Source organism: Camelus dromedarius, chromosome 27 (genome assembly GCF_036321535.1).
Source record: "Camelus dromedarius isolate mCamDro1 chromosome 27, mCamDro1.pat, whole genome shotgun sequence".
NCBI classification, from domain to species: domain Eukaryota; kingdom Metazoa; phylum Chordata; class Mammalia; order Artiodactyla; family Camelidae; genus Camelus; species Camelus dromedarius.
Window position 1 is genome coordinate 17,452,202 of NC_087462.1, and position 16,984 is coordinate 17,469,185.

At 51.4% G+C, this 16,984-nt stretch overlaps 1 protein-coding gene across 3 annotated transcripts in view; it reads right to left on the reverse strand.

The window, feature by feature from the left end:
- SLIT3 (slit guidance ligand 3) overlaps positions 1–16,984 on the reverse strand; it is a 610,825-nt gene that overhangs the window by 99,517 nt on the left and 494,324 nt on the right. For all 3 annotated transcript variants that reach the window (XM_064480085.1, XM_031438258.2, XM_064480086.1), the window contains exons 10-12: positions 15,296–15,367; positions 10,478–10,549; positions 6,820–6,891 (exon numbers count right to left, since the gene is read on the reverse strand). In XM_064480085.1, coding sequence (XP_064336155.1) covers positions 6,820–6,891; positions 10,478–10,549; positions 15,296–15,367 — 216 coding nt within the window. The remainder of the gene's footprint in view (positions 1–6,819; positions 6,892–10,477; positions 10,550–15,295; positions 15,368–16,984) is intronic.

Here is a 16,984-nt window from a genome sequence, read left to right on the forward strand (position 1 = left end):
AGAACGATGCTGCGGAGAGAGAACCCTTTCCAGGAGCTGTTGCCTTCAGAAAAAGCACGGCAGGAAACAGAAGCCATTGAGAGCTTCGGCGCTGGCGGAGAGGAGCGGTGGGGGATGAAAAATCCCACGTCCTGCACCGGGGCTAAGGAGGGGACACGTGACTCCAGTCCTGCTCGGGGACCGGGCCTGGCCTGGCCAGAAAAGTCCCAGGTGCTCTCATCACTTGTGCCCATTTGCAGCCTCATTCACTCAGGGTCCAGGTAATGGGGGCGATGGGCCACAGGAGGGCAATGGGGTCCACTCTGATCTGTGAAAAGGTTCCCCATCTCCAGTCTCCTGGTCAGAATTCATAATGTAGCAGCTGTTTTTACTCTTTTTTGGGGGTGGGGTGGGGAGGTAATTAGGTTGTTGTTTTTTTAATGGCAGTACTGGGGATTGAATCCAGGACCTAGTGCATGCTAAGCACGCACTCCGCCACTGAGCTATACCCTCCTCCCCAGCTGTTCTTACTCTTTATTGGTTCCTGTCTCTGGCTACAGGGGCAGTAATGGGGTAGGGGACCACTGAGGCCCCATTTTTAGCCACTGCCCTTGCCCACATCTCCTCCTCAGCCAAGACCCCCCCGAGCTCATAGCCGTTGCTGCGAGGTTTGGAAAACACAAACACCTGGAGTCAGAGTTAGTGATAAATTGCATCAAAGTCACCTTGGTGACTCCAGTGGTTCACACGTTGACCAGGGGCCCCGAGCTATCATTCAGGTGACATTTACATTCCCCACACCTGCCCAAGGGTCTGCGGACGACAGTGGTTTCCGGCTGCTCCTCCTACTGAGAAACCGTGTTTGTCTGGAAACGCCAAAAGCATATTCCAAACCCCGGCGTACGAGGTCTTCTCAGAAAACCGGTGTCGAGGAAGAGTGTATTGGCTCCTTCCTGGAGAATGAGGGAAGCCCTTCTGGGAAAGACCACAGGATAGGAAGATGGGCCCAGGCCCCTTCCGGGGGGGGTGCTTCATGGAGCCTCCTTTACCTAAAGTAAGGCTGGGGAGTCAGTTTCTCTTCCATAAACACTCAAGTGCATGCATGGGGTGGGGCGGAAAACGGTACCGACAGCCCACGGCATTACCCTTTCTCTGGCTCCTCCAGGACGGTGATCATTTTTCAAGAATGGGTTACAAAGTCCCTTCATTCTCTGTGTGTCCCTGCAAGTCCTTCCCACTAGTAAGCGTTTGTATAAACTATTCGTGAGGACGCCAGGGAGGGGAGCTCTTCTGGACCGTGATTCAGCTGCAGTAACTAGAGTTCACCTCCTTCATTATTGTGTCTTCCCTTCTTAAAAAAAATTTCTTTAGAATTAAACCCTCTGCCATCCTGAATGTCTTTTATCTATTAATGGTAATGAGGTCCTGCCTTAGAACCAACGGGCTTTCGTCCTTTCCCTAAGAAATATGGGGGATTTATTTTGACCTTCAGCAACCTCCTGAGGCCAGACGTGGGGAAGAACCTGGTAATACATGGTGCCACGAGGTCAAGAAACTCTGGCCCTGCCCAGCATCTTCTCTGCACTTGTGAATGGGTGCTCTGGCCACCCTCGCCCGAGGAAACAAGAGGGGCCCTCCAAGTCCCAGCTAGGGGCAAAGATGACTCTTCTCTCCTGATGATGGCTGTGCTGCGGCTCATGGGCTGTGGGTTGTCATGGTGACTCAAACTGCAAGTGCAGGGGTGGCCTGTCTGAAAAAGAGGACCTTCTCTGACTCCCCAGACATAGGAGGCAACTGGGCTTTCCTACGGCGATCAGAGGGAAGCTGAGATTCTGGGAGACCAGACTGGGGGGAGCTGTCACCTGTTCTCAGGACTCACCTAGTGGGACCTGGCTTGCTCCTTCCCTCCCCCACAGCTCCCTGGGTGGGACCTGCCTTCCTGACTGTTGCCTCATCAGTCCTTTAAGAGGGATAAGCCATTCACTCAATGACCAAAGCATGGAATGAGTCCAGAATTTGTCTCCCCAAGACCTTCCCCACGTACACGAGAGAGGGAAGGCTTCCTCCCACGAGAAAGCATCACAAAATGAGTCAGCGTCTGCTGCTGGGGAGAATTCTCACCACCTCACCTCGGCCCAGTCTCTAAAACCAAGCAGCTTCTGGACAGATCTCTCTTGGACAGAGCTCAGGGTAAACTTCAGTGGGGTGAGGACAATGGATGGGACGAGGTTCCACGGGAGACGGCGGCCTGTGACTTACACTGAGATGGAACAAAAGGAGCCGATTCACCATCAGTTCTACAGCATCTCCTCTTTGGCTTGAGCCAGTGAGGAATTCTTTTTCCCGAATCACAAAACTAGCTCAGCAGATCAGCCCATGACTGGGTCTGAAGCAGACGTCTGTGGCGTGGGCTCCAGATTCAGACTGCTTGCCTGCCAAAGCTCCACCACTCATGTGCTCAGAGACAATGGCCTGCTTACTTATCCCGTCAGTTGCTCAGTTTGCATATCTGTAAAATGGGCCTTCCAACAATACCTTCCTCTTAGCATTGTTGTCAAGATCACGTGAGAGTTGTACATGAAATTGTTTAGTGCAGCTTCTGGCGCATATTAAGTATTTGGTTATGTGTTGGCTGTTATTATTAGTAACAGTAGTTATCCTTGTGAAACAGCTGGTGAGAGAAAGTGAGCTACAGGGAGTGAAGTTTTGCTCACTGCCTTGTAATTGGTATGTTGCTTGGAAAACTCCAAGATCCTCAAATGGTCTTGTCTGCCTTCCAAGAAAATCAAACAACAGGTGCCTGGGTTGTCTTAACTTATTCCAGCCCCAAGACAGCCTGATTTGGGTTAAGACCTCCTGGAGCAGGCTTAACATCGACCGTGGCCAGCATTTATGTGAACTCTTCCACCTGAAACGACCGCCTGCCCCACATGGGTGCCGTTCCCACGCGCGCCAGGTAGTCAGTGAGCGCTCACTGAATGCGCAGGTTCCCTGGGGGTGCTGTGATGGCGCAGCGGAGGAGGTGATGGCCCTGGAGACACACTAGGAGCTTTCCTTGCCTCGGGGAGGACTGCCCTCCGAGCTGGTGACGGAGCTGGGGGCCCTTGGGCTGGCTGCCCGCTCAGGATCACCATCTCCACCCACATCCCAGGAGCCCAGCAGCCAGGGTGGGCAGGGGAACCAAGAGGAGCTAAGCGTTCACCCTCAGTCTCCAGTGAGGAAGGGGATGGACGGAGCCTGGGAGAAGAGGGCAGGTCACTCCTCGGGAGACCAGAGTTGGGAGCACGTGTCCTGTCCTAACCTCGGATTCTGACACGTCTCCATGTGGAATATTTCTGTTCTCGCAGTTCAGCAGGGATGCTTTGAACACACTTTTTGCCCAAATGGGCATCTGACTCACTTCCCAGCAGCCCGTTTTAAGGAGGGCAGCTGACAGACTACCTTGTGCCCCCCCCCAAGATAACAAGGGTTATTACTAATAAACGACAAATGTGTGTTTACACGATGAAATTCTGCAGGAACTGAACCTGTTTCGGATTAATTGCAGGGAGAAGGGGGGAGGGTGTAGCTCAGCAGAAGAGCACCTGCTTAGCATGCACGAGGTCCTGGGTTCAATCCCCGGTACCTCCGTTAAAATAAATACATAAATAAACATAATTACCTTCCCCCTCAAAAAAGAAAAAAGAAACAAAAATAGATCATTGCAGGGAGACACACCAGCTTTTTCCAAACACTTGAAGAATGTGAGAAAAGCCTTTTCTGAGTTTCTCAGAAGCCGTTACTGAGGTTTAGCATAAGAAAGAGCTTTCTAACAACAAGCTTATACTGTACAGCACGGGGAACTATATTCAGTATCTTGTAGTAACTTATGGTGAAAAAGAATATGAAACCAAATATATGTATGTTCATGTATGACTGAAGCATTGTGCTGTACACCAGAAACTGAATGAGCAGTAGGAAGATTTGTCCCGGGGTGCACGGGACAGGCTTCCATACCAGGTGGGTGAGAGGCTGTCCCTAAAGCCCTGAAGATTTTGGGACTCTGACGCAAGGAGGGGACTCTTGGGAGGCCGACACCCGGAGGACAGGGAACCGGGTTTGGGGGACCTTCCCAGGACTGTTGAAGCTTGTACCATGTAGACCCATGGGCTGCCGCCTCTGAGAGACGCTGGAGATGGAGACATTCTACCTTTAGTGTTGGCCATCTACCAGAAAAAAACAGGGCAACAAAATGACCCAGGAGGGCTGGGTGCGTAACAGCCGGGCAGGTGGGGTGGGATGGCTGAAAGGTTTAAAGGATCAGGGCAAGGGAGGGCAGGAAGGACAACCAGCTCCGAGGCACCTGCGTTATTCCTGGCAGCATCACGACAAGTGCCAGAAAGGAAACATCCAAGATCACTCCGGGTGTCAGAGACAGCTTGGCTCTGTGATGCGCCAATAATTTGAGAGATGGAGAGAGAAGAAAAAAAAACACAAAACCCCTCGCAAAAAGCCTTCCAGTCAAAGGAGAGGAAATTTCCCAGACGACCAGGGTATTCTAATCAGAGCCTTCTTATCGGAGTGTCTCCAGCCTAACAAGGAGAAATCCAATCTACCGCGGGGCTGAACGCTAAATTAGATCTAATCAGGACGTGCTTTCTAACTGCTCAACGGCAGGTCAAAGCCCAATGACGGCTACAGTTGCTGGGCTTTTTTTCTGGAAAGTGAGCGGGCCTGAGCTGTGTCAACTCTTGGTCTGGAGAGAAGGGGGGAAGCTTTGTCTTTTCTCCTAGCTACTCAATCCTGTCTGCTCAGAATGGTGCTGTGCAGCCGGAGCTGCCTTCCGAGCCGGTGCAAAGCCCTGTTATTAGCTATTTCGTGACTGCTGTCAGTCTGGAGCTGGGATATGCTTCCTTTTAAAAAAAAAAAAAATCATGCACTTACGGAATCTTTACATGCCGTGCACTGTGCTAGGCACTCGGATACGTGCTATGTTTCTCCTTAACACATGCAAGGGCTTTTTGCTCTCCACACCAAAACCCAGACTGCAAAAGGATGCTCACCCCAGCCACTGGAACACAATACCTCCAGATCTACCTCCAGGCCGTGCTATGGTTACTCTTCTTGCAAGGGATTAATAGCTACAGTTAACCGGCCTTATGGTGGCAGTTGTAGCTTATCGTTTCCTTGCTACAAGCAAAGAATACCATCTGTGAAATAGCCAGCTCCCTGCGGAGCCCTGGCAGGCCGTTCTAACAAACAGGCACCGCGGCTCACTGAGGGCTGGGACCTTTGAACACTAAAGTGTATACAGAGACACGGAGACTGAGACAGACACGGAGACAGAGGTGTGCAGGGCTGGGTGGAAGGGATGCAGAGAGAAAGATACAGAATTTTCTCTCTCTTGTTTTTGGCTTCATTGAAACAAGGCTGACTACTGCTGTGATGGATGTGCTGCCTGGAAACTAGCTGGGCATCTCATCCAGACATGATTCACATTCCTGTATTATCTTAGGAGACTCTGTCCAGGGCTGAGTCTTACAGGACATGAGAAGGGTAGGGCGTAAAGATATGAGAAGAAAAGGAGAAAGAAAAGGCTCACTTCCTCCTTCTTGAAGAGTGTCTGGGCGTCACCACGTGTGAGGTATGTGGCCGACCCTCCTCCATCCGTCCTCGCTCCTGCACGCCCAGCCATCCGAAGACACAACTCACCCACACTGTCTGCAAGCTGACACCGCAGCTTTGCTGAACTGCACATGGGAAGCAGGGAGGCCCTGGGCCCCTTCCTCACTGCCTGTGACTTGGAGGTGATTTTACAACAGCGCACTTACACGTGTGCAGGCGCGCACACACACACACACACACTCCTCTGTACTCAGACGCACACCTCTGGGAACATACATCCCATGCTGTTTGAGAGCTAGGAGCCCTCTGAGCCACAGGACCATGAAAGCTCTACTCCAGTTTCCACACATATTTTGCTGTGTGTCTGAGGGCAAGTCATTTACCTCTCTGAGCCTTGGTAGCCTCCACTGCTCACAAGATACTCAAGATCAGTTCCTAACAGCAATAGGAACTGAAATGGTACCCAAGCAGATGTGAACATGTATGCACCCCCTCCCCACAGTACATGCATGCAGATGCCACAGCTCCTAATCGCAAACCAGAGCGAATTCTCCCCCAGTCACAAAGCCTTAAAATACAGGATGAGCTAAATTCCTTTCCTCACCTCTGCACATCAGAGTTCAATTATCTTCTTCAAACATTTAAGCTCAAATGACCAGAATGAAATAAATGCAAATAAATAATCCCGGAGCTTAAAATTCGAGGCAACAAACTTTCCTTTAAGTTAAATAAACGCTCGCCCCTCGGCCATACCTGAGCCAGGCAGTCACAGTGGTGACTGATCAGCTCACCACCCAGCCCGACCCTTCTCCAAGGTCACATGACTGTCAGCAGCTCTGCTTCAGCTTTCGTATTGGAATATGATGTATGAATATTTGAGTTCCTCCCGTTCCTAGCACACCCCTGCAGGATGCTTTCCTGTGTAGGATTCAACTCCGGCTTAATTTCTAGCCGCCCCCACCTGAGGCCAGTGACTCATGCCTGGGCCACCCTCCTGAGCTGGATCGTCTAGCTTCAGTCACGCTGGCCTTAGCCTCCCCCTGCCGACTCCCTGGCTCTCTTTCCACCAAGAAGAAATGATGGAGGTGAAAGGTGGACAGCTCAAAAACGAATTATTTTTTTCCCTCTTCAGTGTGCACAAAGTCAAAAGAACTCTGCAGAGCATGGCTCAAAGTTTGCAGGAAAGAGCCTGCACACAGTTCCAGAGACCCAATTAGTGACAAAGTTCCTACTCACAGCAGCTGCAGGGACGCCAGCCCGTCAAACAGTCCCTTGGCGATCTCGGTGATCTTGTTGCCATAGAGCACCCTGGAAGGGAGCGGAGAGGACAGTGGTCACTGCGGATGAGAGGCGACATAGGAGGCCATCACCTCGGCCAGCTCTGGGGGACATCTCAAAGCATCGCCTTCCCCAGCCCGCCTCATCCCTTCTCCTCACCAGCAAGACAGCGGGCTACTGCCACCGGGGGCCCGAGGGGCAGGCTGTCTGGGAGGTGAGGAGAAATGGGGTCCCTCCTGTTTCATTCCTGGGAAGCCCAGCTCAATAAATAATCCACAATAGGGAGAAGCAGTCCCTTTGTGGTGTCTCCCGCAGCTGCTAATGTGACTCACACCCTGGCAATAAATAAGATGTGTGGGAGGCTGGCCGGCCCTGTGTCTTCTTGTCTTCAATGGGTATCGATCAGGCTGAGCCCAGCCTATAGAATGTTTCCTTTTAATATCCTGTTGCATCGTAGGAATTCCTGAGCCCAGTCCTTTAATCATGCACCTAGACAGGGCTCCGGGTAACTGGGGTCCTCTCCAGATGGCGCAGGGCTGCTGAGTCAAGGGCTGGCTCTTAGGGAGCAAGGAATTCTTACTGCAGTAGTGGCAGCTTCTATACTCCAGCTTATTTTTCTATCCTTTGAGCTTCAGGAACTAAAGAACTCTGAATTCTTTTAGCCTTCTGTCTTCCAGCCTACAGCATCGCTCACACTGGGCCTCCTATTCATGGGCTGGTCTCTGGTGACTTGTGACGCTTGGGGACAAAGTCTATTGGGTCTGTCTTTCCAGCCCAGTGCCCAGTGGGTCCTAGGCACAGGCATGGAAGTCACTGCTAGCTTCTCTCTGCTCTCATCCATCCCACGGACTTCGCTGTCTCTAGGGTCCAGCCTCCTTGGAGATGGAGGGAACTCAGCTAAGAAGGGTTTTTAAGAAAATCCCCTCTTGGGCCCTGCAGCGCACTGAACGAATGCAAGATTCAATCCCGACTCAGATTGCAAATCCGGGCTGTGACGTGTCTTTGAGGAGGCAAAATACTAGGATGAGGAGATGGTTAGTGGGAGAGAGAAACCCACCCCGTTTCCCAGATGCCACCAGGAGTGAAAACTCAGCGTTCCGCTCAGCCCGCGGGTGTGTTTCATTAATGTTTCAACAAATTAATGACTAAATAAAAGTCAGCATGATGGCTCAGGCTCACATTTGTAATTCATATTAACGTCCCTCTGCTCACTGTGCCAAATGCAGGAGTGTCTCTGTCTGCACGTCTTGGCTGATGTCAGAATCCCCCGTGCAGAGACTGGTGGGGGGGGGCGGCAAGGCCAGGGGCTCCTCAAATCACACGTCCACATGGGACGTCTCTACGTCTCCGTGGGTCGAAACCACCCTCTGGCAGGCTGAAGTGGGTGTGGGTCCACCTCGGGGCATCTGGGTGCAGACCTGCCTGGCTTTCCCCCCAGATCTTTTTTTGACTGCGTATTCCCGCCTTCCAGGTCTGAGCTCACACCTCTCTTCCTTGGGAAGCTTCTGCCGAACATCTTAGTTCACGTTTCTTCACCACCCATCACCCTATTTTTATTTCTCCATCCCTTTTCCACATTTATGTCATAATATTACTTATATATTGGTTTACTTTAAACATTGTCTGTGCCTCCCCCACCAGCCCCCTTGAACCCAGGTTCCATGTGGGTGGGTGACATTATGCGGCTTGTTCGTGGCTGGGTTCCTAGAGCTGAAAACCGAACGGGGTCTAGCACAATAGTTTGCTCAAAGAATGAAGGCGCAGGCATGGGGTAAAGGCTTTCCTGCTCTTCACCTTGGCCATTGCTGACTTTGGATTGGGTGCGTTTGTGTTCAAAGCTCCATGAGACCAAGGGTCTCGTCTGTCCAGCTCACTACCGTATTCTCAGTGTCTATAAGGCTACTCAGGACACAGCAGGCACCTGCTGAATGGACGAATACATACATCGGGGGGTGAGAGGACCTTCACTTAAACAACGTCCCTGTATATTTCAGAATTGGCTAGTGGCATGCCAATTTCCTATTTGGCAACCAGATTTTGAATTTCTTTTCCTGCAAGACAGGAAGCATCTCACGATCTTCAGACCGTTCCCGGATCCCAGCAGAGGGGAACCAGACAAGGGGAACGGGAGGGTGGGGGCACGGATAGGATCCTGGTGGCAGACGGCCGTTCTCCCTTCTCCTCTGTGATCTTTAGCACAATAAGCAGACGCTAATCTCACACACAATCCTGTCTTTGATATCCCAGCCAGATGTTCTAACCCAATAAATGAAACTAATTTACTCTGCAAGCAGCAGGCAACAGCTGAATCAAGAGACTTCCCTGTCTGCAGCCCCTTCCCGGTGGGATGGGGCCAGGTGGGGGGAAAATGTGTATCTTGTTACCTGCCCACTCATCAATTAAACAAACAGGTGGCACAGGGTGACAAAGCATGGACAGCTTGCCTCTGAGCATCCTCGCTCTTGCCCAGGTGGGCAGGTCACCAAAGAATACGAATAGTATCAACCCAGGATACCTTAGCTGCACCTTCCACGTTATCTCAGGAGGCTGGGTTCTGGAGTCACACTGCTTGGGTCCGAATCCTGCCTCTCTCACTTGTCACCGTGGGCTTTGGATACGTTATATTTATTTACTCGGCAGATTTTTTTCTTCTTTTTTTGGCCCAGTAACTATGTGCCAGGTACTGCTTGAGTGCCAGAGATTCAGCCAGGATCAAAAGAGATAAAAACCTCTGTCTGTGCGGAGCTTAGATCACCCAAATTTCTTCAGCCATGAAAGAGAGATGAGGATAGATTCTGTATTTTAGGTCGTTGTGAGGATGAAATTTGCAAGCCTCCTAGAACAGTACCTGGCACACAGTAAGTGCTTAATAAATACTGCCAGTTATTGTTGTTAATTGTAATCACGATTGCGTGCTAAGTCGGAAAGGTGGCACTGTCCCCACTTTGCCTGGAGGGAACATGCATGGAAGACTCAAGGGATGGTCTCTGTGCCACATGGCGAGTCACTGGCAGAATCAGGACAAAGCTCCGTGCCCTCCTGTCCCTGAGGGTCTCTATGCCTTTAGTGGGCACGGCTTTGTTTCCATCCAACAGGCTGCTTTAGGGTTTCGAAATCAAAGATATGAAAGGCTTATTTATAGAATGGGATTGATGCTTTCTCAGAACAATAGCCATGAGGTTGGTTTGGGGAAAAAAAAGCTTTAAAATCAGAGGAAGAAAATTAGCTCCTCCTTTGACAAGTCCACATGCACGGGGGAAGTGGGCACCCGGTAATAACCACACATGCCCCTTCTCTCCCTCCATCTCCCTGGACAGCGCTGCCGAGGCAGGTGGGGTGGGAGGAGGGAGTGCGGTTTGGGGAGAAGATGCATTTGAATTAGAAGCCAATAACTGGGAAGGCTGCTGGGCACTTAATCAATAAAAATAATGCATTTGGGTTGTAGAAATATTCCCCAAGATCAATTTCCCCTGAAGAAATATTTGTTTCTTTTACCAGGTTGCCACAAGTGTGTGAGGGAACATAAAACCTTGATAAACACCCCCTGAAAAATACGGACGCATCCCTCTGCCACCCACCCCCACCCGCACCCCACACGACTCTGCTCCCCACTTACAGAGACGTGAGCGATTTCAGACCCTGGAAGGCGTCTGGAGCGATGTCCGATATCTGATTCTTGCTGATGTCTCTGAAAACATTAACGGGAGAGACTGAGAACACAGCTCAAAGGTGTGGTACGGCCATTCCTAGGTGTGGACCATGCATTTCAGGTATGCAAAATGGTGAGGATGGATTAATCATTCAATCTGTTTCTTTACAGTGTGACAACAGGGGCTTAAAGATCATTCAGTTCAACCGCCTCATGATGAAATGCACTGTATTTGTATCACATTTCTTGGCTTTCAAAGAACACTCACAGCACCGTGACTTTGACATACTGCTATGCACATGGGAGCCCTCACTTTGCAGGTGGGAAACCGCACCCAGTCAGATGAGGGACTTGTCCTAGGTCACGTTACCAAGCAACTACAGCATAAATGAAGCAGAAGTCGGCCTCACTCAAACGCGGCCCAAGGGTCCTGGAAGCATCACTGTTTTGCATCGTGCCTCGGTAAACGCTTATTTTTCTCCTCCAAAGTCCTGAGTCATTTCACCTCCCCAGTGACTTTTCCTCTCTGACCTGAAAGGAGTTTTTAAGCAGTGACTTAAGTCTCTGTAAACATCTCATGAGACTGTCACGGGATGGCTTTGAGGCCTGGCCTTGTCGCTGGCAGTGCTCCCAGAGCAAGCCCAGGGCAGTGATGCCCAGGGCTTTGGGATAATGTGAGCGAGAAGGATGCTGTGCGCTGGAAGGCAGCTAGCCAGGCCTCGCTGGTGCAGCGGAATCTCCCTGCTCACTCTGCAGCATCCCAGTGACTTCAGAGCACCCTCCTCTAGTTCTCCCCACCGGCACTTCCCTGGAGGGGGGACTTCTCTTAAAAGCCATTAGCTCAGGGTGGGCCTCTGGGCTCCTGTCCCTGGAAGGGGAGATGCTCCAATTTCCAGCCACAACGAACCTTTCTGGTTCCTTTTCTTTAACAAAATAAATCAATGGGTCTTTGCTTTCGTGCAGATGAGGAGGGGCTGGGGTCTTGGAGGGTCAATAAGGAGGAGACGAGGGAGTATCGAGAAGAAAGCACATCTAAGCAGGTTCTTAAACAATTGCCTCCAGCGAGGCCAGACCCCCCAGCCCCCCAGCCTCTTAAGCGCACTCCTCGGGCCTCTCTCCTCCTCCTAACAGCCTTCAAAGGGGCTGCCTGACACCCTTCCCTAGGCCTCTGTTCCCTTCCATCCCCATTTCCAAGGCCTGCAGGTTGACGGATACCCCACAGGTTAAGGATTCTTAGGCACAGCTGTCGAGCTGATCCCTTTAGCGGGCGAGATTGTCCCTAACAAATCCAGATTGTGCTCGCAAACTCGTCAGCTTACACCCGGCTTTTCTTCAGTGTAAGGGTGTTAACAAGCAAATGCCCTGGATTATCCTAATCTTGCCGGACCTCGCAAGGCATTTCGGGCAAGCGTGCAGGGTCTGTGCTCAGATCAGACTAGTGAGAGAGCCTGTTCTGTTTTGTTTCCCTGACATCCCCAATGGGATGTCCCTTTAAGGTCCTTAGACCTCGGCCATGTGAGAGGAAGTTCCGTGGCCAGTGGAGAAGCCCTCTGCTTTAGCCTTGTCAGGGCAAATTGGCTTTCAGTTCATAACTAGACTTCTGCATGCACCCCTCTCTAAGCACAGTGAGAGATGTCTTGTGGTTCTGGAGATGCCGGGGAGTAGAAATTGGAGAAGTGATAGTTTAGCTGGGAATTGGCCCTGGTGGTCACCTCCTCTTAGTTCTTAACTCTGCAGGAAGGAAACAGCAGCTCTGGGAGGTGAAGGACCTGGAGCCATGAGGGACCTGACATGGCTGTTCGGGTACAGACCTGGCGTCTCAAGTCTCCCTTCCACTTCACTGTGATGGGTGCAGAAGGTGGTGGCACTGGACAGAAAGGCAGATTGGGGATGGCTTCAGTGCCCACTGATCTCCATGCCTGACCCCTCCTAGTCCACATCAGGTGGTCCCAGAGCTGACTCCAGGGGTTTGGGTCAATCTTAACGACCGGTGGTTCTCAAGCCTCACTAGGGGTGTTTATTAAAATGCACCCACAGAGAGTCTTGGCCGGCTGGGGAGCTGGAGTTAGAAGTCGGCACATGTGACACATCACCCCTGCAGGCGGTCCCTGGGTCATATTTCAGGCCATGGTGCTTCAGAGTCTGGTCAGTCTCAGATCCACCCCAGTCCCCAGGGGCTTATAAACTGGATGATGGGGAAGGAGTGGCCTTTGCACACTGTTTAGAACAGAGATGGCAAAATCCAACGCCTGCAAGGATCAAGCAGGAAACAGAAGTGTGAGACACGAGGAAGTGGTGGAGGCTGTGGAATACTGCTCCACCTAAGAGCGCGGAGGGAAAGAACTCAACACCCTATTCGGGCCAAACAACTTGAAAGTTTGACCTTCGGGTGTCAGCGTTGTTGGGTAACCAGCCCTGTGAGACCCGGGCACCTTCTCCAGTGCCTCCTACTGTCCCTACAAAAGGCTTCCTTATCTTGATACTAGTTTTTACCTGAAAGTTTCTTTTTACATTAAGCTGCCCACCAGAAATTCATTCTATTCAAGGACAATGCCATTTATTCAGGGAAATTTTTTTTTTTTTTTGGTCACTGGAGGTAGGAAGAGGATGTGGTTCTTGCAGAGTTGAGGGAAAACTTCTATTAGATATTAGAGACAGACTGGTTCATATTTAGGGTTTTAAAATCCATTTTCACCAGGGACCCACTTCTCCAAGCCACTGCACCTCAGTCTGGGTTTTGGAAGTTCTGCTGGTCAGAAAAATTTTAAGTGGCCTCTCTTCTTTACTGTCATGTGGGGTTGGGGGCAGTGGGGGAAAGGGCATCACGATAAATACCAATAGCATCAGAAGTGATCAAAAATTAAATTCACTTCGCAGGTCGTGATGGAGGTCTCATGAATTCTGAATGCACAGATCATGGCAACTCCAATGGGATGGAGAAAGGACAGTAAAACATGGCCAAGCCCTAAATTACCTGGACTTCACAAAAATTAGAGCAGTAACTTCAATCATGCAAGAGATGTAGGTTGGGGCAGTGACGGAACTTGTCATTTTTCACTGAAATTACTATCTGGCTGCAGAATCTAGCTGGGCTTTAAAAATGAATCGGGGCGGTGGCGGGGGGGTATGGAGAGTGAGCTGGAGAAGCAGGAAGACGAGGAGATTAATGGTCCAAGGTTTTAAATATTAAGGCCTATATTTATACAGCTCCTCCAGCAGGAACGCTGCCAAGGGGAGGGAAGAAGTGAGCGCTCAGGGCGGGTGCGTAACGTTGCTCTCTGCTTCTGGAACTGCACCAGGGGAAAATCTTGTTTGGTTTGGGTTTCCAGGGAGATGGGAGTTGGCTTCCCGAGATCTGAGGGTAAAGCCTACCAATGCCACTGTTTCGCAGGGATGTTTATTTTTAACATAAAAGGAGCCAGCAGACACTTAACCTCTTTAATGTAGGCCCTCCTGCTCAAGGGAAACGGAGGAGTCAGCCTCCGGTGGGAGGGAACAAGGCCACGTCTGTGGGTATTTCTACCTGCCCTCTCTCCTTCCTCTGTGGGGGGTCAGAGAAGGGGCAAGGGCGATGGTAACAGCATGGTGATTATCGTAAATGATTTCTTAGCCTGGAAAAGGGACAGGAGCCTCCCTCCCAGGTTCTTAGTGTCCATGATGGCAATGGTGGGACTGGTTCTGAATCCTACTGGCCTCCCTTCGGAGCACCCCACTCTGAGAGACCCACAGAGCAGTGCTCAGGGTGGCCACACGACGGGAAGGGTGGTGAGGAGGATGCTGCCGCCATGGCGGGGATGAGGGCGATGAGGTGCAGGTGCCATCAACGGTGTGGTGGTGGAGAAGGTTACAGCAGTGTTGGTGTCACCAGGTCCTGACAGGATGATAGTGACATTGGATGTGGTGGTAGAGGGGGTGCTGGGGACAGTCACAAGCAAGGGAGCTTCCAAGGCTTCTTATCTCACTTAGGAAGATTAGCAAGTCCTTACATGGTCTGCAGGGGCCACGGGATCCGGCCCCTGCAGAATATCCCCACTCTCCCCTTCACTCACTCCACCCCTCGCTAGTCTGCAGAGCGTCCGCGCACACTCCCGAGAGCCCCTCCAGACTCAGTCCCTTCCCCTATTCGGGTCACCTGCACTCGGAGGCCTTCATGGGCCAACCCACCCATCCAGCACTCTCCATGCCCTTCCCTTCCTTTGTTTAACGTTCTGGTGCTGATCAGTTTCTGATATATATATCTTGTTCTCTGCTCTCCCACCTGAATATGCTAGTTCCATGAGAGTACATTTCGTTTTAGTTCACCCTCTACCCACAGATCCACAGCACATTTCCTTGTGCACAGTGGATATTTGCTGAGAATTTGTTAGATGGATGTGTGCATGGTTGTAGGGGTGTTGGTGATGGGGCTGTAGAATGACACAGGGCCACTGTCACATCTCTACTGAAACTCCTACATTAGGTCCACACCCCCAAAGCCACGGGACAATAAAATGGTGAGATGGGTCTTTTTTAGGCTGATTCAGCCATACCTCCTAGCCAGATAATTTTAGTTCACTTTAGTTGGAGAGGCCCTTAGCTCTGAGGTGTCTAAACTCATACACCTCCCCATCTGAAGGCAACGCGTCTGGACTCACCTCCTCATCTTGGGAGACATTCCTGGCATGACACTTAAGTCCCCTGAGGACTGGGATGCAGCCGCTCAGCTGGGCAGGCTCCCCACTCCCCATTATCACCCCTCCTCAAGCTGAAAGCAACTGGGCTCGTTTCTCCGCAGGGGAAACTCACATGCGCTTCAGTTTCTTGTACTGGGTGAAGGCTCCAGCGGGGATGGATTTGATGGAGTTCTGTTCCAGGCGTCTGAGAAACAGAGCAGAGAAGAGTCAATTAAACATCCACCCATTGACAAGGGGTTGCTGGGGGCCGTGGGGACAGGATGGTCTCTCCCATCCTGTGGCACAAACTCCCGGTCAAGGGAGACCTGCAAACAGTGTTCAAAAGCCGGAGACTCACGTTCTGACGTGTGGAGGGCCCAGTCAAGTGTCTAACTCCCTGGGGACAAAGTTAGAAAGGATGATCTTTCCTTGAGGATATTTGGTTCTTGCTTCCTATAAGCTGTCTTTGGAGGCAGCTGTCATCTTCAGAAAATGCTGTAGGACGTAACTAGAGTAAAGAGAGATGGACAGGTAGCCATGCGCATCCGTCATGGCAGCACGTCTCCGTTCAGTCAGCAGCTCATCCACGCTGCTGCTGGGCTACTGGACAGGCAGGAACGCCAATGGCTGACTTCATTTCTGTGCTCCTTTTTTCTCTTTTTAATGAGATGTAATTGATATATTACACTGTATTAGTTTCAGGTGTACAACCTAATGATTCGGTATTTGTTTCTGTGGTTTCCAGTCGGCCATGCCAATCGGGTGGAGGAACAGCCTTCACGTCTTCAGGCTCCCAGCCTAATATGCATCAAGCTGGCTCCCCGACAGCCTGAGGGCCCCAGGGGCCCCGGCTGGACCACTCCCCCGGGGCGGCTGCTGCCGTCTGAGGCTTTACCGTCTTATGGACTCTGCTGAAATGCTTCCTCTCCTGTTACCCTGGAAAGAACGAGAGATGTGGCACGCCCAGGGCCCAGATCTTCCTTGGAAGAGAAGGAGCTGTGAGGAGCGAGCGAGCCTGTCCATTCTTTATTCTTGCATCCCTCAAATGACTTCCCGTCACCAGGAACAGGTGTGGTGGGAAACAGGCAGGAGCAGGAGGCGGGGCCCGCTATTAGAGGTGATGAATGACGGCCTGGCCCAGGCTGAGGACTCAGCGTCTCCTCCTCATCCATCTCCCTTCTCTCCGAGCTGCGGATCTTTTCATCACCTCCTCATTTGGCGTGGCTGATCCCCAAACCCTCAGCTGGGAAGGTGTGTGTAGGGGGAGCGAGGGGGAAGCAGAAGGAAGAGACAGGAGGAACTGACTCCCTCGGAGGCTACAGCGCGTGCATGCACATTTCTGGCTGGGATGAACCCATTCGTCTTGAAGACTAATTCCTGCTGTGGAATAGGGGAGACAGTCTTATTAATTTGTGCCTCTGCAATCTCATCTTCATTGGGGGAATGGAGTATTTGTTACTGGAACCACTAATGGAGCAGTTTGCCAGCAGTTTTCCCATTTCAAACAACATCTCAGCTGCTAATGTGGAATGGTTTGTCAGGCCTACCCATAACACAGACAAATCACTCTCCAGGCCGAAGGAAGGGGGTGACGGGGGAAGAAAGAGGGAAGGCGGGTGAGAGGAGAGGAGGAGCATCAGGACAGATCATTCTCGGCTGCCGGGTGAATAAAGTCTACAAATGAGACTGCCACGGTCTATTAAGAAGGCCTGCGTGGGGCTGCAGGGGGCCGGGGGTGTGCTCTGGCGGGCACGTGGGCACAGGCTGGCTGGACAGCAGGCTGGCTGGCTCACGGTGAGCCACAAGGGCATGCCACAGGGTC